At 35.6% G+C, this 21972-nt stretch overlaps 1 protein-coding gene across 6 annotated transcripts in view; it reads left to right on the plus strand.

The window, feature by feature from the left end:
• The first annotated feature begins 385 nt into the window (after positions 1-385).
• The window catches only part of SUPT20H (SPT20 homolog, SAGA complex component), a 33732-nt gene continuing 12145 nt past the window's right edge, over positions 386-21972 (plus strand). For 4 of the 6 annotated variants that reach the window (XM_029960836.1, XM_029960835.1, XM_029960831.1 and 1 more), the window contains exons 1-15: positions 386-487; positions 3029-3064; positions 4203-4261; positions 4346-4412; positions 9620-9746; positions 10371-10474; positions 10988-11104; positions 11232-11285; positions 12194-12333; positions 13138-13294; positions 13381-13437; positions 14948-15019; positions 15974-16131; positions 18332-18364; positions 20298-20415. In XM_029960836.1, coding sequence (XP_029816696.1) covers positions 470-487; positions 3029-3064; positions 4203-4261; positions 4346-4412; positions 9620-9746; positions 10371-10474; positions 10988-11104; positions 11232-11285; positions 12194-12333; positions 13138-13294; positions 13381-13437; positions 14948-15019; positions 15974-16131; positions 18332-18364; positions 20298-20415 — 1317 coding nt within the window. In that variant the 5' untranslated portion in view covers positions 386-469. Of the gene's footprint in view, positions 488-3028; positions 3065-4202; positions 4262-4345; positions 4413-9616; positions 9747-10370; positions 10475-10987; positions 11105-11231; positions 11286-12193; positions 12334-13137; positions 13295-13380; positions 13438-14947; positions 15020-15973; positions 16132-18331; positions 18365-20297; positions 20416-21972 lie in introns of all 6 variants that reach the window. The other 2 variants (XM_029960834.1, XM_029960832.1) reach the window with 1 other exon arrangement.

Genomic DNA, 21972 nt, shown 5'->3' on the forward strand with positions numbered 1-21972 from the left:
CACCTGCTCGAAAGCAAAAGAACTGATGGAGTGTGCTAAGCGCTCTGATTGTCATTAAATATTTTAGCCTTCTGTGCATCTGAGGATATGATATGTGGGATGTCTAGGCAGACTGCTGCAATAGAGAAGAGTACTTGGCTATGTAAGCTTACTTACATGCTCATTACTATTTAATGTGACTAGTGCAAAATGATTATAAAGAGGAGTAGTAGTCATTAGAAGGAGAACCTCTACACTAGCAGTGAATGGAACTCTTTTGTTTCTACATTTGGAGGAAAGGATACTACGCAAATGACATTTCAGTACAATTACCTACGAAAAATCTTATATTTAAATAAAATACTCATTTAGTTTCTTAGTGATATTTTTTCTCTTTTTTTTTTTTTCAGTACCCCAAGTGTGACCATAAAATATGATTCTTTGCCTGCTGCACCAAACTCCCTGAGTACTTCTTTTGTAGTTTGGTCACATGGCCTCAACTACAATGGTAAGTTACGATTCGGATAATATATTTTCAGATCTTTTTGCTCTAGCCTGCTAGCTGTCTGGCTGACAAGGAGAATACCATCAATGTTTCACATCTTCTTTAAAAAAATTATTTTACGTGTCACTTCTGGGCTCTGACATTCCTTTTTTCAGGGGTATGTTCATTCCTTCATAGCTTGTGAATGCTTCTAAACACTTAGTCACTGACCAGTGCATCATAGGAATTGTCATATGAAGCTAGTGGTGGGTTTTCAGTCACAATTGATGGACAGTTGGGTGCATATAAATCGTGCTTCCACATAGTATTCTGTTCACTAGTCCTAATATTGCTTTGGATTGTTACCTGATGTTAAGCAGTCAGGAAACTGAATATCTGAAATCATGCAGTTATCCACTAGACTTAAATAGAAAGCATGAGTATTAGACATTTTCATTAAAACACCTAGACACTTGAAAATTTACATGTTCTGTAGTGGTGGATTCTAAGAAGTAATAGCATATTAAGTAGATGGCTTTTTTCGTGAACAGGTAAGAAATTTTGTGTTAGGTATGTTGTAGATGAATGGTAAAATGCCTGAGTGGTTTTGTTGTATATTTCTTTGTTGTTACTTTGTTGTTGTGTAATGTTTTTCTTTCTTGAATTCTATTATAACAAAATATGAAATATTCACTATCTGTGAAATAACTGGTGCTACCTTGGATTGGACATGGCTCATGTGCCTTCTGTTCCTTGACGTTCAAGTAAAGGTATTTGCTTTCACGAACAGCTCATAGGGATGGTTTAAACTGAGGAAATAACACAAATATGTATGTGGGAAGAGATATCTATTACAAATGTTTTTAAGCTTTACTGAATATTAGAGCTTGTTACAATACGTTCCTAGGGGCATTATCCCCCTGTCCCTGAAATTAATGCATTGCTTCTCTGGACTTTCGTGGAGCTGAATCAAGTCCCAAGCATTCTCCTCCAAGACTTTAGTTCTTAGTATTGTTCTCTCTCTCCTCTCTGCCCCAAATCAGTTTCATTGTCTGGTGCTGTGGTGGTTTGGGCTAGGCCTTCCTTGGTGACCAGTTTGTAACCAAGGAAGGGTCCAGATGTACCCAGTATTCCCTACGATTTTTACGTAAGCCAGACTATAAGAAGAAAGGAGGAGAGGCCTTCGCTCTCTTTCCTTCCGGCGGCTTGGAGATGCAGGTTCCCTGCTGTTGAGTCTGCCGTGTTGGGGAGCGAGGCCTGGTTAGGCCTTGCCAACCTTGGGAGACAGAGGTTGCCGGCGATCGTTCCAGAGCGACTCTCGGTTGTCCCAAGGAGAGTAGTGAGCTATTTCTTTGCTAACTCTTTTAGTTGTTTAGATATTGGGCCACTAATCGGGATATATATATATATATATATATATTTTATTTTGGTTTTGTTCCTTTTCCCTTCCCCCTTCCCTTTCCCTTGTGAAATTGTATATATGTCAATTGTATATACTGTAACATAAGTGTAAATATATTTATATATATTTATATAAATATATTTATATATATCACTTGAGCTGTCTCTCTCTCGTTTTGGGTTTTCTTAGTTGTTTTTTCTCCCTCTTCTCCCTGAGGTTTGAGGGGGTGGGACTTCCTATAGTAAGGTTTGGAGACTTGGCAGGGAGCCAGCTTCAAACCATATCAGGTGCATTTAGCAGCTGCATGTTATTCCTGTACAAAGGACGCAAAGGAGGCATCAGAACTAAAGTGAGTGCCAGAGGAGGAAAGTTAGGTGCCAAGGAAGACTTTCTTTTTTTGTATATTCCAGATTGAAATACTTGTTAAATTTTAGTCCAAGAACTCATTATTCTTTTTGATCTTCTTGAAATACAGGAATATTGGCTGCAGGTATACTGAAGTGAAAGACATTTCAGAGGAGCTAAATTCATTAAAGTAAATGGTATTGAGTATACTATGCAATGGGATGTAGAGTAGCTTTTCCATATTTTGCTGTGTTTTGGTAGAGTTGTCCAGACTTAGCCTACTTTAGAGGAAATCTGGAGTGGAAGCTGGTTTTGTTTCTTAGCCACCTAACAGTATGTCATAAGAAACTCTTCTCAAATTGTATTGTGTGCAGAAGTAACATTCTTAACAAAAGATCTTAATTTCCATTTTATGTATTAATACTTGGGCACCAGTATCTAGAAGTTAAAATGTTTTCTTCCTGGACAACTGTTGAGGGACACATTGGCTTAGGCTTTCTGTTGAGTCGGTGACCACCTTAACAAAGGAGAACAGGTTATCTACTTGTCATCGCTAAGTGTTTTGGTTAATAATTGTTACTGCTTTTATTAGGTGTAATTTCTATTCCTATTTTTAATTTCAATTGCCTTTCATTGTTCTAAGGCTACATAATTTAGCCAAACCTCGTGATACAGTTACATGAGATTTCAGCTGTTTAGTATGGGCTAAAGAATGTTTGAGCACATCTTCTAATTATAAGTCCATATGTGGTGTTTTTATGCATGAGGATGTTTAAACAAGTCATGTAATTTGAAAAACCCCTTTGTGATTCTTGCAGCAACAAGCTTTAGAACAGGCATTGGATCGTGCTGAGGTAAGAAGCAGCTAAATTACTTGCTTGTACATAATATATTCATCTCACAGTTATAAAAGTACAAGTTATATTTTTATTTCATCTGAAAAGCAGTGGAAAAGCATGTTATGTAAATATAGGTATGTGTATAAATAATCACCCATACATGTAACACTGAGTTTACAAAATCCTCACTACAATTGTTGTCATATATTTGTCTCTTACCCATTGTACTACGGACATCAAATATGATGGTGATAGACTATGCAGGACTTCAGTTTTCCCTTTTTAAACTAGCATCTGTGTGCTGTGAAATAGGCAGAGCTCTACAAGACAGCTGGCAGAAATATATGGTAAAATCCTGTTTGTTTTTAAGGATAGCCCAGTTAGAACAAAGAGGCAAGTGTCTTCACATTCATGTTCTTTCATGCTGACACGTGACACGTTACCTTGAACCATTCCTGTAATGGGAAATGTTTCTGTGGGCGATCCTCTCTTCACTGAAATTCTGAACTAAGCTGTTAATCAAAATACTTCAGACAAAGAACAGTGATTAGGAAAAACCTTATTAGAATATAAATCACATTTAATGTAGGATGATATCTCTCATTCTTTTTTAATAGGAATATTTAATGAACGTGAATTGTATTTATAATGCACAACTCTATAGAGAAAACAAATGTTTTCTCTATAGAGAAAAGACAAAAGACAAGGGGGAAAGTAAACTTCCTGAAATTAGTTTTGTTGAGGAGTACTTGATTGTAGATGTTGTTGAGCCAGTATGCATAAATTTGGTCATATCTTAGCATTACTGTCAGCGTGTTAACTATGTCAACTTCAGTAACGTTAGCGAAGTACAGTAGTGTTGATTACTGCTGTAATTAAAAAACATGAATGCAGAATCAAGACTTTGTGTGCAACTAATGCCATAGCCATGAAATGCTACTTTTGACAACTAAACTGAGCTGTGTTCTTGTTGATGACTATAACATAGACCAAATTGTGTTCAGTACACTTTTGGAACAGTCATGTAGCATAGCTGCTAATTACTTTCTGTATATGTGGAACACTGTCTGGTAATGGTCTAAAGCTGTGTGGTAGATAGAATTAAATTTCTTTGTAATGTATGTTATTTTTTTGGTTTACTTTTCTCTTGTAGTATATCATTGAAAGTGCCCGTCAGAGACCTCCCAAAAGAAAATATTTATCCAGTGGAAGGTATTAAGAGTTTCAGTATTCAGTTTTTAAATAGCATTTCTTTTGATTTAATTTTGGTTACATGTTAAGCTTTTTTAATTGCAGAAAATCTGTGTTTCAAAAACTCTATGATTTATATACAGAAGAATGTGAAAAAGAGCCCGAAATAAAGGTAAGTGGAAATTGCTGAGAAGCTTTTAATTGCTGTCTAAACAGGCAAGTTCAGAAAATACATTTTTTTATTTCAATTAATTTCTTTGTTAAAAGAAGAATAAACTCTTCCGACTGTAGTAGTTACCTAAGGCTAAGACTGAAGGAGAAACAATTATTATGGGTTTTGTGGACTAAACTGTGTAATTTAATAGCATCATCTTAGTGCAGTTTGAAATAAAAACAAGGTAATGGGAAGGCCAATGACTACCTGGTAACTGGTAACCCTAAATGTGTTTTTAGAGGTTATAAATGCTTGCTGAGGTAGAATGCTTACTGAGGATTGTATTTAGTGTACTCTTGAGATGCTTTTCTTTATATGGAAAGAGAGAATTTCAAAGGAACGGTCTGGAAAGGACAGATCTATCTAACAGGTTTATTAGAGAGCAGTACTATTGAAGTAACTGAATGATATAATATGAATAGTAAGGCCTAGACTGGCTTGAGTGACCTGTTCATTCTGTCTTAATCCTGTGTCACAGAAGTCAGTTGAGGTCAAGTTCAGGGCCGATGTCAATGCCACGTGCACTGTTGTCAGTATCACTGTTTCAGAATCAATTGCTTCGAATGACTGCCGTAGGAAAAAATGTGGGTAATTTTTGACTCTATGCTTTGCTGTAAAGTCAGATTTATTTCTCTAGCAGCTTGTAAACTCAGAAGTTTGTGAAATTTTTTCATAACGTTAGCAAAGAAGCTCAAGCAGACTTAGCAATGCTAAATATAAGGTGTAAATAGGCACAAGTTACTTTGCTAAACCATGAATGTCAAATGGAACAAGAAGAACAAGCTGTGGAATCTGCTGTATTGCTGCTTCCAAGGAAATAAAAACAAATGAGAAGCTAAATGGACGTGAGATGTTAGTTATTGAGCACCTGTAATTCCTTTCGGTGATTCTGATATGGTTGATTGTATTTAGCATATGATCTTGATTCAAATCACAGATGTGAGGTTTTAAGCAAATTATAGACTTGAAAAACATCAGTAGTGAATGGGTAGTAAAATGTTTGAGCAGCAGGGAGAAGATCAGCCTTGCTAGACTGGAATCTAGGAAAACCCCTGGGATTTTAATGCAATAGGTCTTGCTAAACTAGAAGGCACTGGGCAAACTTACCCAACTATAATAAAATTGAAGTAGTGAAACGAGTTATAACATCAGAGTAGGTGAAAGGGATTGTTGCTGATCTAGATTTGAATAAAAAATTAAGTTCTTTATTGAGGAGTTGGAAGCTTATGATAGGCAAGTTTGTACGTTGAGCCCTTATTCACTGAACTAAGATGTGGATATTAAATACATACCTTGGTCTTATGTTAGGGATTGTGACAACTGAAAATGAGAAGCTCAAAGATCAAGGTACAAAGGTTAAAAGATAATGCTACTGTGAAACTTCATCCACAAGCATAGGATTGTGTATTTGTTTCTTAACTGGCAAAGTAAAACTGAACTGAGTTCTAACTTGAATTTGATCAATGACTTGGATGTAGCTTAAAGGTTTTAGTGTACAGAACTATCAAAGTTTGTATTCCAGTATTGCACCGTTTTGATGGTACAAGTTGTAATTAGATTGTCCACTCAGAAGCAATTTTTAAATTAACACTGAATATTGTTTTTCAGTCTTAACTTTCTCCCTAATTAATTATTCTTCCTCTATTACTCCAGTCTGCCAGCTTCATTGCTTTTTGGGTCTCTTCTATTTCTGCATATGCACACTCAAGAGAGAACTAACTGTGCTGAGGTGGTTGTCTAATAAAACAGTTGGCTTCACTTGGCCTCTAGTGTGCAACATTCCCATATGTAAAAGTTGAAATAAAAAAAAAAACAAACAAAAAATAATTTTGGACTCAGTGTTAAACACAAATGTGGAAACAGACCTGGCCTATGGACTGGAAGGATCATAGACTCTTAGGATCATAGATCATGCCTTCTGCAAGGCAGGTCAATCTGAAGATCTCTGCTACAAAAACAAATTTTAAAAAAAATGGAAAATCATTGATCAGTTGCTTATTTTCAATTGGTGTCTTCTGACAGCTGCACGTGATAGCATCAGTGTGCAAGAATGAAAAACATCTTGGAGAAAGCAGAGTTTCAGAACACTGTTAATGAAAGTCACTTCAGTTCCCTTAAAGGTGCATCTTCTGTGCATTCATGAAATAGTGCCTTTTTTTTTTTTTTGGAAGTGATCTGTTTATTTTAAGCTTTTTGACCAACTTTTCAGTTATAAAGGTAGATGGGAAAATCAGTTTAATATGCTACAGTGAGGAATAAGAAAAGCAATCATGATAAAGATAACATAATAATTTTGTGTAATACTCTGTGCACTGTTTGAGGATTAGGTATTAAAATTAACATTTTGCTTGTAGCCCAGGGTGGAGGAGTAATAAACAACATAAAATCACTACTTCAGTCTGGTTAGGCAGGAGTGCTCAGTATTCTTTATTCAGTGATAGTCATCAGAATTCACAGGAAGTGAAAGAAGCACCTGTGTCTTCTCTGTGCAGCTTCCCATCCATCACGCAGTCCCATCCAGTCCCTGCAGTGCATGTTCAGGAGGGAGGAGTGCTGCTTTTCTCTGAGTGAAATCAGAGAGGGTAAAAGTTTAGCTGATATAACAGAGCAGTAGAGCTGGCCTGGTGGCTTGGTATCTGAACTCTTGTAGTATAAAGCAATGAATGCTTAAGAAACATAATACACCTCAGGCCAGTCCTTGATCTTTATAACCTTTACACACAAGACCTGAGCTAATGCTTAATATCAGTTTTGACACAGTATCTGAGTGCCAGCTCAAAGGAGAAAGGTATTTTTTTGTAGACATAAAAACTTTTCGTACTTAGTGAAACGTAACTTTATCAACACGTTGAAATGTTTGTACTTAAAACACTAATTTACTCCAATGTCTTGGAAAGGCTTTATATTTTAAAATGTTTTTATAATATGTCTTTAAAATCTGAGGTTATACGAATGCAATGTCAGAAATGTTCTCAGGCCTATGTGATTGTCCTCTCCTTTTTCCTTTACCTGTTTTCCCCCCTCAACATCCTAGCCTCCAAAAAAGTGTAACAACCTAAAAATCCAAGCCATGAGTGGCCGAAGATTATTGAACAAAACTTAAAAAATAAAACTAACATATCATTCACTGAATTACAAATTTAGAGAGTGATGCAATTAACTAAATTTTATTATATTCGCAATTTAATTACCATGATATATATTTTACTTCTGAGGTGTTTAAGGAGCAGAAGCCTTCCACAAAATAAATCTCATGTCTATTTCTTGCATACATAGACAAATATTTAGGAAAAAAATATTCTTTATTTAGAAATTCCATGAGTGGTTACTAGTTAGTATAAATTATTCTGTGCCTGTATTTTGGATGAAATAATGCCATTAATTGAATGATCCTTTTTCTTCAGCTCCTGAAAATAGCAAAGTTGGATTAGAACTGTTAACAGTATTATCAGTAACAGCTTCTAGAAGTTTTATTGGTTCTATCCCAGTGATAGAGAAATGGAATTGTTTTTTATTGTTTTATTTGGCATTTTTAAATATAACTTTAGTGTAATTAATTAATCTCCTTTACATACCTTACAGAATTCTCATATTTCTTTCTGTCCTAGTGCCAGTGCATAGCTAAATATGAAAGAATTAATTAACCCAACACAGGGGAACATACTGAAAAACTTTTCCATCAAAACATGACAGTATCTCAGTTTTTAAAAAAGAGGATGTCAGAGTAGTTGAGTGCTGACTTTGGTCTCAGATGACATTTCCTGTACCTCAGGCTGCTTCCTACTATGTCTAAGTGAAAGCCCAATAGCTAAATCCTCTACTCAGGGATGAGTCTGAAAATTGAAGCACTGCACATGCAGCCTCCTGGTGTTTGGTGGATGGTGGAGGGGTTAATAGGAGTTCTGGCTGAAGAATGTTTTACTTAACATGCTGCATCTCCAGCATCCTGTATGAGAAATTGGCTTTCATGACCAGTCTCTTACCTCTGTTGTTGCTATGACATACTTTCTCCCATTGTCCCCCACTCCTCCAGTTCTTTTCCCATTAATTCTGAAAGAATTTAGATGCTACTTTGTCTGTTTCTTAGTTTCCACTATTTCTGTACTGTAAAAGCCAGTGAGATGTAGTCACCATCATTCATGATGCATGGGGAAGAATTAACTTTAGGCAATGATTCTAAAACTACATAGCAGGAAATTGAAAATACTTTCTTCCCTTTTCTCTTCCTTTAATTATATTGCTGTGGGATTTGGAGGTTTTGTTTTCAGTCCTTTTCTCTAAGTTTGTTCCCCAATAAGTTATGATCCTGCTTTCCCTCTTTTCAATATCTATGGAAAGATGAATTTGTTCAAAAAAAGATAGCCCACTACTACTTAGTTGGGTGTGTGTGAAATGAGTTGTTTGGCAGGGTTAGTAGAGACCTCATGTTAACTCCCAATTAATGGCTCCACTCAGGGCTGATATTCAGAGATGAAATCTGGCCTCCAGCCAGAAAGTATTAAATTATCTGAGTTTCAGAATTCATTGTCTTAAGTTCTAAGGGAGCTTTAAATGTTTCAGTTGATAGGATATACACGAGGTCTCTAACACATAGCAAGTAATTTTAAAAATCTGTTATACATGGGAAAAATCATTCTTATAGTTAAATAAGGGAATAGTGTCTGCAGCTGCTGGATCAGATTTCAGCAAATACAGACAAGAAAATGCAATTAAAACTTCCAAATGCTGTAATTAAGTATTTTAATCCTGGAGAGAAAAATCTGCTTCTGTTAGGAATATTTGAAAGTACTAAATATTTTGTTGTTTTTATCAAACAATGTGTAGAGGATAAATGATGTTCATAGAAATTATACAAATAAATAGGGCCACTGTAGATTAATAACATCGTAGCATAGCATCATTAACTCTGTTGTCTGTGAACTTCCAGTTCTAGGGTTTGTAATTTAAATGAGTGGGGGTTTTTAAAAAAATCAGTGTATATTAGTATGTGTGATAATACATAATATATTTACTCTGCTGAATACAGTACAATTAAATTTAACTGGCTTGTTTAGATGTATACTTTGTTGTTAATCTAAATATTAGTCATATTCTAGCAATTGTTTTTATTTCTACTAATTATTTCATTGTATTATGTTCATGAGCAATGTTTACTTTTAAAGCAGAAGCTGAGACGAAATGTGAATTTACTTGAGAAGCTGGTTATGCAGGAGACGTTGTCATGTCTGGTAGTGAACCTCTATCCAGGAAATGAGGGTTATTCACTTATGCTCAGGGGAAAAAATGGTTCAGGTAATAATTTTACTCTTTAATTTTTAAAAACACTCAGAATGCTATATAAATAGCATGTGTTGTTGCTTACATTTAACTGTTCCACTTCTAAGATCATTCTGGGGGTGACGGGTGGACGGAGAACAAACAACTGTACTTGAATTAAAAATTTACATAAAGCTGTGAGGTGCAGTGTAAATCTGTAGATATGAGTCTTTTTGATAGCCTTTCATTCTCTTATTTCCACTTAGTTTCTGGAGTTGCATATTCAGGTTTCTCTTATATCAAGTTCCTTCTGTCAGATTGATTGTTTCGCTGTTTCCTATATCTAGGTCTGTCTAAAGGCATTTTTGTTCCAGTTTGGTTGTATTTCCTTGCTGTTGGTACTGTGACGTGCAATAAGAGCATATGCAGTATGTCACCTGGGAGCAAAAATTCTGTCTATTAGCACCGTAAGAGCAAAATAAAGCTCTAGAAACAGAAAGGGATGTGAAAATTAATACTGTGCAAAAAAAAAAACCGATCTGTTTGGATAGGTTTCTGCCAACCCTGCTTTTTCCTGTAGCAAGTTTGTTTTGGATTTCTCATTGTTAAAGTTGGAACTTGAAAGGCGAAAGAAAAGTAATATGTTTTGTTTAAATTCAGATTCTGAGACCATTCGTCTGCCTTATGAGGAAGCAGAGCTGCTTGAATATTTGGATGCAGAGGAACTACCACCTATTTTGGTTGATCTTTTGGAAAAATCGCAGGTTTGGAAGTTTTGTTTTGGACAAGAACTTGTGTTTTTTACCCAGATAGACCTTGATTTTTTTGAATGCTTCACATAGGTGATTCTAATCACAAGACACTTCTGCGTTTGAAACTGTAATATTTAAAGCCTCAAATAAATATTTTATTGTTCTTTAGGAAAAAAAATACTGAGGAGAAAGAGATAGAAGAGAGATTGCTGTGGTTATAGCTGTGAAACAACTTCGACTCTGTGCTCTAGCAAAATGCCCTTTGTTCTTGGTCATAATGACAATGTTTGGCATGGGAATTTTTTGAAACTACTTTGCTGGCATATGAAACACTACATTTTAAGCTTGTATTTTAGGTATGTCTAGGCATGTAGTAAAGAGCACCGGTCTGAAAAAATTAATGATTAGTTTTATTCATAGTTTCACTGAATTTTATATGTTATATAAAAAACTTCTATTTAGAGGCAGGGGTGGATTGGTAAATATTTGTTTATTTAAAAGTTGGTTTTTTTTTCTTTCAACTAGGTTAATATTTTTCACTGTGGATGTGTCATAGCAGAAATACGTGACTATAGGCAGTCTGGTAACATGAAATCTCCAACATACCAAAGCAAGCACATTCTTTTGCGTCCTACAATGCAGGTAAGAAGTGGCTTAAGTAATTTCTCAGTGTTACCATAGTTCCTAGACTGGATACTATTACAGACCATATATTAAGAAATCTTACTACTCAGTTAAAAGCTAATTACCATTATGTCTTCTTCCTCAGACTTTAATTTGTGATGTGCATTCTATAACAAGTGACAACCACAAATGGACACAGGTGGGTTAGAGGTTATTTTAAAACTTTATAGTGATGTCATAAATACACAAAAAAAAAAATTATGTAAAATTTTCTATTTGTTTAATAAATATAGAACTTACTCTTTTTTTATTAATTCAAACTGTCAGTGTGTATAGTTGTGCATGGTACATGATTCAGAGAGCTGCCAAATTAACATAATAGCATCTTTCCACAAGATGCTATAGAATACAATAGGATTTGCTAAAAATTTTGTGGAGTCAGACCTTAATTTTTGAAGTGAAAAATGACAGCCTTGGAGTGACTCTAGCTAGTTTACCCTACTTCGTTCATCTTCAGTGTGCAGCCCCAGAACAGCACTGGCAATCTAATGACACAATTGCTCCTCCACCTTTATTTTACTATTGATACTTTTAAAGTAAAGAGAATCTAAAGTAACTACAGTAGTACAGTTATAGGTAGTGAATTGCTGAACAGGGTGGTGTACTCAGTGTTCTTTTTTGTGTTTCAGAGCCACAGTCATGCTCAAATCTAATTCAAATTGTAGTTCTAATTCCCAGTAGATCATCTTTATGGCACTGATTGCTAATACATCAATATAAATCACTGACAGAAAATGAATTTCAGTGCCACTGGTACTGTGTTTGAAGCAAGCAAACAAAGAAAACTCACACAAAAAACCCCAGAACATGACCTCTGCTTTTCAGCAGATTTCTTGGTTTTTTCCTACGGGAAACCCTACCCAAGGTCTGTAACTAATAATAATGGTTAGGGATACTTAATTGTTGAACAGTTTCTTCTGTTGACTATTCACACACAATTTTTTCAGTTTTCTCTAAAATGATGTCCATGTGCACAGGTATATAAGAGCTTAATTAGTGTAAAAGTTTTCATATTTTTACATTTATTAATAGCTGTGTATATTACAGGAAGACAAACTCCTACTTGAGAGCCAACTTATTTTGGCTACAGCAGAGCCTTTGTGTCTTGATCCTTCAATAGCAGTGACGTGTACTACAAACAGACTCCTGTACAACAAGCAGAAGATGAACACTCGCCCAATGAAACGGTAGTTTTCAGTGTGAAACATTTTCAAAGAAAAATATAAGTAATGCTTTATGTGAAAATTTAGCCACTCATATGAAATACTTACTGAAATATTAGGATTGTGTGAGGAACAGTCAAATTATATCTTATTTCAAAGTGCTCAATATTGTGCTCTATTTCAGTTAGTAGTAGATACAGCAGTAGGCTTATTTTTGTATATCAAAGGAAAGTGTGTATATATATATTTTCTCAACATAACCTGTTATACTGGATTTTGCCTTTTTTTTGCGTAATTTATGTGTAGGCTGAGTCAGATGGCAGCTTAGTATTGTAAAATATATAAATTGATATGTTGCATATTGGTCTCTGATTTGTTAAAAGCTATGTATAAGCTTAATCCTGAATGAGGAAATCAAGGGAATTATTTGCATGTTTGACATTCAGGCTAAACAGAAGTGTAAGCATATCAGAATCTTGGAAAAGTTGAAATTATTTCACTTTTGTGCGTGGTTATTCACTTTTTTTCCACAAAAGCTTGAAATGGTTAATATTTATTCTGCTACAAGAGTTGCATTCAATTATGCATCAAAAAAATAACCCCATTCTTAGTGCTGAAACACATGAACAGAATACTATTATATTTTATAAATATGAACTAAAAAGTTAGAGTTGTACAGTGTAACCCAGAAAAGCAATTTTAAATTAATATTTGAAAACCTATTAGTCTCAATTTAAGTAGGAGTTCTCTGCATATTTTTGTGTTTGTACACAGGCAGCGGAGAATTTAATGTTGATGGTTTTACAAGCTTGTGTCATTTTTCCATAGGTGCTTCAAAAGGTACTCAAGGTCCTCTCTGAACAGACAGCAGGAAGTAACTCACTACTCAGCTCCACCTCAGCTCAGAATACTTGACTACTTACAGAAAAGGAAGGAGAGGAAAGCAGCCCAGCAATATGACCTCAAAATTTCTAAAGCTGGAAATGTAAGTGTTCTGAGAAGTAATTTCATATGCTTCTAACTATTTAATTAGAACATTTAACATATTAATCCTGCTTTTTCATTTTCCAGTGCGTAGATATGTGGAAACAGAACCCTTGCTACTTGACTGCACCTTCTGAAGTAGACGTAAGACCAGTTGTTACCATTAGCAATTATTAGCAATTTTATTGAACATTGTATTATATGAAGAAGTGACTAAAAAGTATCTGGTATCAAAGAAAAAATGGGATAACTTTACTTTTTACAGTTACTTTTCTATACCATAAGGTATAAACACAAGTGAAACCACACTGTAATTGTAACAGAATAGTTTGTATGAGGTAAACAGTACAGCTGTTACTGTTTTTCTTCTGTGGGTTCAATGAGCACATGTCTATTTGAAGTTGTTTGATAATATGAAAACCAGAAAAACAAATGAGATTTGTGGATTATTTAAAAATGAGTCACTTCTCATCTTGGTAGAAATTCCTCTCTTTAGATATGTTATGATACTATGGCACATTAATATTTTGAGAAGTTTTGATTTTTATACAGAGAATTCTAGTTGAGAGTTCTTTTGATCACTCTGTGTGCATTCTTCTCTCAGGGACATTTGTGTTCTTAGTTTCTATCACTGACAAAACATATACTACCAGTGTATGGAAGGGACTCATAGAATCATAGAATACCCTGAGTTGGAAGGGACCTACAAGCATCATCAAAAGTCTAACTCCTGGTCCTGCAGGACAAGACAACCTCAAAAATCACACCAAGTGTCTTGTCCAAACACTTAAACTCCATCAGGCTTGGTACTGTGAACACTTCCCTGGGGAGCTCGTTCCAGTACCTGACCACCCTCTGGGTGAAGCAATTTTTCCTAAAATCCAACCTAAACCTCCTCTCAGGTCCTGTCACTGGTCAACACGGAGAAGAGATCAGGGCCTGCCCCTCCTCTTCCTCACAAGGAAGTTGTAGACTGCAATAAGGTCTTCCCTCAGTCTCCTCCAGACTGAACAGACTAAATGACCTCAGCTGCTCCTCATATGGCTTTCCCCCAAGGCCTTTCACCTTTTTCTTGTCCCTTCTTTGGACACTCTGTAATAACTTTAAATCCTTCTTAGATTGTGGCACCCAAAACTGCACACAATATTCAAAGTGAGGCCACACCAGTGCAGAGCAGAACAGGACAATCCCCTCCCTCAGCTGGCTGGGGATACTTTGCCTGATGCCCCCCAGGACACGGTTGGCCCTCCTGGCTGCCAGGGCACTGCTGACTCAGATTCAACTTGTCATTGACCAAGACCCCGAGGGCCTTTTCCACAAGTCTTCCCTAGTCTAACGAGTCTTCTGCAAGACTCTGTAGACTAGACAAGTCTACAAGCTTTGGACATCATAGGGCTGGCAAGAACGTGCATTACACATGAAATGATGGTATAAGTTTGTACTTTTTTCACTTTGACTTCTTAATCATTCCACATTGCAGACAATTATTTTGATCTGTAGTCTTAAGCTATGTTTCATTCACTCTTTTGTTGTTTAACCTAGCAAATACGGTGTAACACTGTAAGTGTCAAGTTCTGAAGATTCTCTGATTTAGTTTTTCTGAACGCATAAAATAGGAGATTCTTTATTTTCTGATCTCTCTATTTTCTTTAAGGTGGAAAAATATGCCAAAGTGGAAAAGTCTATCAAGCCTGATGACTCACAACCAACTGTCTGGCCAGCACATGTGAGTAGTTTAGGCCTTTGGCCAAACTTCACTGTCTCTAGTTAAAATGCCTCTTATTTCAATAAAAACAAAGTAAAGTAGGAATAATCTTCTCTGCCCCAATTTAATTAATCTTCCATGTGTTATATGGACATGGGAAGATTACCAGAGATACTTGTAATTTTCTACAGTACAGCAAGCATGTGATCAGTCTTGTAATTTCCTCAGGTTTTCCAGAAATACAAGGAAGAGCAGCTTGCAGTAAAGAAAGCATAATAATTTACAGGGAGCAGTACTCTGCTCAACAAATTGCTTTCTTTACTCAGACACTCCAATGCTGATGGAAAAGAGCTTCAGTTAAAATCAAAATGTTAAATTTTGAAAGAGGTTAGTATTAAATGCCTCTTACAAAAAGCTCTTTCTGCAATATGTAAGTTGAACTTTAAGATTTTTGGCACAAATTATGTTGATAGAAAGTAATAATTTAATGTAATCAACCATAGATAATTGATTAATTTTTTTATAATTTTAGAGGCAAGATACTATCTTTATTAACAGCATGATGTCTTTGTAGTTTCATATTGAAAAAAAGTAATACTTTCTCACAGAACTTAATCTTCACTCCCAACATTTTACTCTGAACATTTTTTGCTTTGTCATAATTTATATACAACTGTTCCTATATATGTTTAGCCCATCTGCCTTTCCATGTCTAACATGATTGTTTAGCTTTTGCAATATCGTTGTGTTTTTTAAGAGATGATAAACTCTTTTTCCCTTCATCCCTTTAGATAACTTACTCTCAAATCACTTCCATTTCATATTATGCACTCCTTCCTATAGAGTTTTACTTGCTTACAGAGTTACTTATAGAATGTTTTTTACTATGTTGTATATAGAGCTGGTCTGTTTTAGTCACTGGTTCTGCTAACACTTGTTCAAGACTTACTAGGTTGTTTTCTTCTGTCATTTTAGGAAATAAAAGATGATTATGTATTTGAATGTGAAGTTGGTAATCAGCTTCAAAAAACAAAGCTGACCATTTTCCAGTCTCTTGGCAATCCCTTGTACTATGGTAAAATTCAGACACTCAAAGGTGATGAGGAAAATGACAACCTATTAACTCCATCACAGTAAGTTACATGCTCTTTTAAACTGTGCTGTGATCTGATGGATGAAGGAATACAAATATTGCTTGTCATTTTCAGTCATAAAACTACTCCAGAGCTAAAATCTGATTTACGAGTTTTTAACAAAAAACAATACCAAACAAAATGCGTTCAAGCAACCATCATATCTTTAATGTACTTTTATGTTAAATTTGCCTGTTCTTTTACATTGAAAATATATTGGGGCTAAAAGCAATCTCCCACAAACACAATCCACGCAAATTGTGGAGACACCATGAGATGTTGTTGCACTCTTTTTTTAGTGTTATTCAGAATTTTGATTGTTCTTAAAATGTCCCTGATGCTGTGAAAGCTTAAGACATGACTTTATTCTATTTACCTTAAGACATGACTTTATTCTATTTACCCTTAGACAGAGAAATTTAAGCTAAATAGATGAAAGAAAACATAAGCTTCTAAGAAGCTTTTTAATTTTGAATTGTTTTGAATATGCTGGTTTTGGCTGTGGTGCTACAAATATTTGCTATTCTTGGCTCTTTTTGTTGTATGTACTAGATTACTTGTGTGGAGGAACCTGTGCAGCAGAGTAGAACCTATAAATTTCAGTAAGGCAAGGAGCAGTGAGCCTGAGCAAACTTTTTAGTTTTGCTAATGAAAATTATTTTTATTGTCTAGTATGTAATTCTTCTCTTATTTTTTTTATCCAAATCGTAAAACATCTTGAGTATTAGGAATATTTTATCCATAGACTTCAGTATTTACAGTTTGTTTCCATACTGTTGTGGTTTAACCCCAGCTGGCAACTAAGAACCATGCAGGCACTCACTCTGCCCCTCCTCCCCCTGCCTCCCCAGTGGGATGGGGGAAAGAACTGGAAGGGTAAAAGTGAGGAAACTTGTCGGTTGAGATAAAGACAGTTGAATAGGAAAAGGAAAACCCACACACGCAAGCAAAGCAAACCAAGGAATTCATTCACCACTTCCCATGGGCAGACGTGTTCATCTGTCTCAGGGACAGCAGGGCCCCATCATGTCTAATGGTTACTTGGAAAGACAAATGCCATCACCCTAAATACTCCCCTCCCCCTTTTCTTTCTTTTTCCCACTGGCTTTATATGCTGATGACACCATATGGTATGGAATATCCCTGTCTTTGGTCACTTGAGGTCAGCTGTCCTTGCAGTATCACTTTGCAACTTCTTGTGCACCTCAAGCCCACTTGCTGGTGAGAGACAAAAAGGAACTTTGTAGGTACTGCTCAGGAATACCTAAAACACCCATGTATTATTAAAACTATTTTCAGCACAAAACACAGCCCTATATCAGCTACTATGGAGAAAGTTAACTCTACCCCAGCGAAAACCAGCATACATACTTAGAATTTATCTTCCTAAACCAGCAGTGCTAACTTAGAATTGTGTAATAAGACTGGGAATTAAATGGATTTAGAGGTATTAGATGCCTCAGGGGAGGTTGGAATTCATTGCTAAGACATTGCCAATTGAAGTTCATCAAAACTTGGATAATTCCTCATTAGCAAACTGTCATACAAAATAAAAGTTGTTCAGTAAAATAAAACAATGTTTTTTACATATTTTTTTTTATTTTTGGAGCTGGAGAAAGAGGAAAAAAGTGTTAAAAAAAATCACTGCAGTAATAAGTTTGCAAGCTGTAAGTGTTATGCAAAAGATAAATATTTATTTAGGAGGGCTGGAAAATCAGAGGGAGTTGGAATTTACATAAGTGAAATCAAACAATGGAAACTAAATATTTGCTAAAATATTATGGGTAGGGCTGCTTTTGACATACCCTCAGAAGAGTTATATTTCAGTGTGAGCATATTGATATGTTGTTGATTTATACATAACTTTGTACTTTTTACAGTTACAATTCTGTAGCAGTTACGTCCATTTCTTTGAAAATATAAAATCCCAAACTTCCATACTCTGCCTTTTTCTCTGTAGGTTATTTGCTCCTAAAGGAGACCGTATTAGACCATGTGTGTATATTGTATATATAGTTAGGAAGTCAAGTATGTATTTCAAGTACTGAATAATACCCAGTCCATTGAATGGATACATTATCACTTGTATTTTGAGCAGGTCAGAAAAAAAGGTAGCACTGACATTTGTCTGAAGTCTTGTAATTTTAAAAATATGATCTTTTAGTCCAATTCATGACTGAAAATGTATTTTACATTTTAGGTTCCTTATTGGTTCGAAGACTGATGCTGAAAGGTAATTTAATATAGTATGTACAGCCATTTGGTTTGATGCCAAATAATGAATTTTGTTCCTTTTAGCCATTATGACTGCTAATGTTATGATTATGGAAACAGATGCAGAACAGATGAGGTGAAATAAGAGGAATTAATCATCATAACAAGAAGTAGAATATAGTGTGTAGTTTCTTTATTTAAGGAGCAAGAAAGAATAGAGGAAATCAAATATGTGAGCACAGTTTGTTGTGCTACCTGAACTCTGAGAGCACTTTGCAGGAATTTCATCCTGACATTTTGGATAGTAAATTACCAGTCATGGAACTGGTACATTTGAACTTGTCATTTGAAGTGTAATCTAGGACTTAAGATTTATACAACTTACTTTTGTGTGTTGTGCCTTACTTGATTCAGCTTTCCTACAGAATCAAGTAATTAAAGAGTATTTCAGTGTATTTTAGTCATAGAATGAGTAGGAGTAGCAATTCAGAGAAACAGGCAGCAAAATAACTGTTTTTTCAAATGTTTGTCTGCATGCATCACATTAGATACCTGTGCATATGAACACAGAACCTTTAAAAATCAACCTCTGTCAAAGCCAGTTGTGTTTTTATACTTCCATAGGATACCTCGAGCTGATGTACATGCCATAGCTCTTATCCCTATCTTATGTGCCTGGCAGGGAAATGAGTATTTGATTTGATCAGAAATCAGTAATCGTGTTCTTTTTTTAAATAGGTAATTTTGATCAAGAAACCCTGTGCTTATATTCTCTCCTGCATCCTTTGTGCTGATACTTTTGCTGTTTGTTCTGTAAGCGGAACTGGGGGATTGGCTGGCTGAAAACTAAAACAATAATACAGGGGCCTAGTTGTAACTGGGGTTGGTTTCCCGATCCTGCTTGTCACTTGGTTGCACAAGTCCTTCTGTCAGAATAGCAACTGGGTTCCAGGGACTAGGACAAGATGCAACAATATAAGAGGTCAGGACTACCTTTTTGAGTATTTGGCATTTTACTGCTCTTAATTCCACTGTAATTTTAAGTCAGTCTGAAATCTAATTGCTGAAAAAAGTACACTGCACCCTTTCCTCTGCTGTGTATCTCAGGGCCCTTGCTTAGGTCTGCATTAGTCAAGTAACAGCATATTACAGAATCAGTGCTATACCAAAATAAAGTGTAGTTCATCACGCTTAGGTGTAAGGTATTAGAAATATTCCAGCAGTTTTTCATTGAGATTCAGTCTGTAAGTGACAACAGCACTTCAGCTTGATTTTTCAAGTCAGCAAGGTCACTTCGTATATTCTGCTCATGTTTGTGAAAGAGTTTTCCCTCAACTTGGTTGTCTTAGATTAGTAGAGATGTAGTATTTCATTTGATAGAACAGTATTTTAAATTTGTTTGCCTGATGCTATTGGTGCTTTATTAAATGTCTGTCGTGATGCTCAAAGAGGAGTGATTGTTCATCCCTTGCATTTAGATTCCTCATCTGACACAGACCTCAAGTTAAAGGAGGGGTTGACTGTTCCACAGGGAGCATAAGCAGAAGAGACACCTTTATAAAAGATTCTGGGCCTGTGTGAAGGGAATGGGATCCCCATTGACTGACATCCCAAAGACCTGCAGTTGCTTTCAGGAAGGGAACTGCTCCATCTACTGTTTTACATATTCCTCCAGAAGAGTGTTTCTTACACTGTATTTTGCATTAGAAAAAAAAAGACCGGGATTAAAAGTTAAAATGGAATAAACCTAAGAGCCCAGGAACATAATGTAGAAAGATACAGAGAGATATAAATATTTTTTATATATATGCGTATCTGTTTTATATAGAGATATGCTTACATAATAGATAAAATATATGACCGTAACATATGCAATTATGTGTTTTTATATATGTATCTATTTTAGAAGTTAAAAGTTGTTAATCTTTTTATGTCTTCATTGTTTGTTTCAGGGTAGTGAATCAGTATCAGGAGTTAGTACAAAGTGAAGCTAAATGTCCTGTGAAAATATTTCATAATTCAAGTGGATCAGTCAATCTTAGTCATCTTTCTCCAGGGAAGGAAATGGAAGTGAGTTTATTAAGCCACACATTTTTTTATTTGCCTTTGATTATTGAATTGTTAGAATTTCAGAGATTGCTTTGTTTGTTTCAAAGAATATTTTGAGTTGGAAGGGACCCACAAGGATCATCAGCTGTTAGGTGAGTGGCCCATACAGGGATCAAACCCGTGTCGTTGGCGTAGCATGTGCTCTAACCAACTGAGTTAATCTCAGGGTTCTCTTTGCTACCGACATTTAAAAGTAAAATAACCTAAAAATGTCATCGCGAATGAGTTTTTAAATGTGTTGTGGTCATGATCATTCATTGGAAAAGTTAAAGGAAAGCATTTATGTTTTCAGTGTTCAAATGCTGTCTTCTAGATGTTTCGGGGGTTTTTTGGCTGTGTATAGTGTAGTTAGCTCCAAGGTTTTGTTTTAGCATTTTCCCCTGTTCAGATGAACCTTTCACAGAACAGTATAGTAAAATGCAGCTATGTGTTTTATTTTACAGGTCAGTAAACACAGAAGGAGATGGAGTAGCTAAACTTCTTTTACCTGTAGAAATTAAAATTATTTTCTCTTTACTTTGAAGAGGAAAACGTAAAACAAAACAAGAAAAAAACCCAAAAAACCCCAAAACAAAAACTAGCAAACAAAAAACCCCCCAAGAACTTTAAAATGTGTATATTTGCATGCACACACATTTCTACCTTTCCAGTATAAATTCTTGCATTCCCAAATTTTCCTGCCTGTTGGCATTGCCTTGTTTTACATTCTGCTTCTGGCTTTGTTGGTCAGATTCAGTACTTCAGCAGTGAGCTGTATTTAGGCTTCAAGTAGTCAATGAGAGTTGTATCTGTTGGGCTATTTCCTTAGTGACATCCTCCCCTAAACACCTAGTTTTAAACTCCTACAACATTGCTGTGAAAGAGGTAGTTCTTGGTGTCAGCCAGACCAGCAGCATTCCAAGGCCAGCAGTTGCAGAAAGGGATATGAATGTTTATGTGTATACACATACAGGCATGTACATGCACATGTATATATGCATTAAAATCATATAACTTGGGGTGGGAGGGTTCTTGCAGAAGTCATCTTGTCTGCCTGTACAAGCCCCCACCAAAATCTGGACCAAAGTTACTCAGGTTTACTGTATTCAGTGATCTTGTTACCTTTGAAATGGGGCATTAGTCTTTATTTTCAAAACCAAGAAAGCAGATTTTAGTAGAAGAAGAGAAAGGTAGTCCTTAAAATTTTCCTCATAAGATTCTTTTTTATAAGCAAGCAATTAGAAACACATAGAGGGACTCTATGAAAATAGAGAGAATCAGTGGAAGCTAAGCTTACCAGAAAGGGTGACTCTGCACAATGCAGAATGATCTGATTTCTTAACCCATGCACATTTAATTTAGGCTCCAGCATTGAAATATTCCCTTCACCATGTCAACAGCCTTGTTTTCTAGTTTCAGCAGTTTGTGGGCCTTACGTTTGTTTAGACATTACTTTCATTTATGGAAAAATACACATAGGTAAAAATTTTATAGGTAAAAATATGTAGACTATATATAACTGTAAATATGTTTCATTCT

Source organism: Manacus vitellinus, unplaced genomic scaffold (genome assembly GCF_001715985.3).
Source record: "Manacus vitellinus isolate BGI_N305 unplaced genomic scaffold, ASM171598v3 scaffold_2_pilon, whole genome shotgun sequence".
Taxonomy (NCBI): domain Eukaryota; kingdom Metazoa; phylum Chordata; class Aves; order Passeriformes; family Pipridae; genus Manacus; species Manacus vitellinus.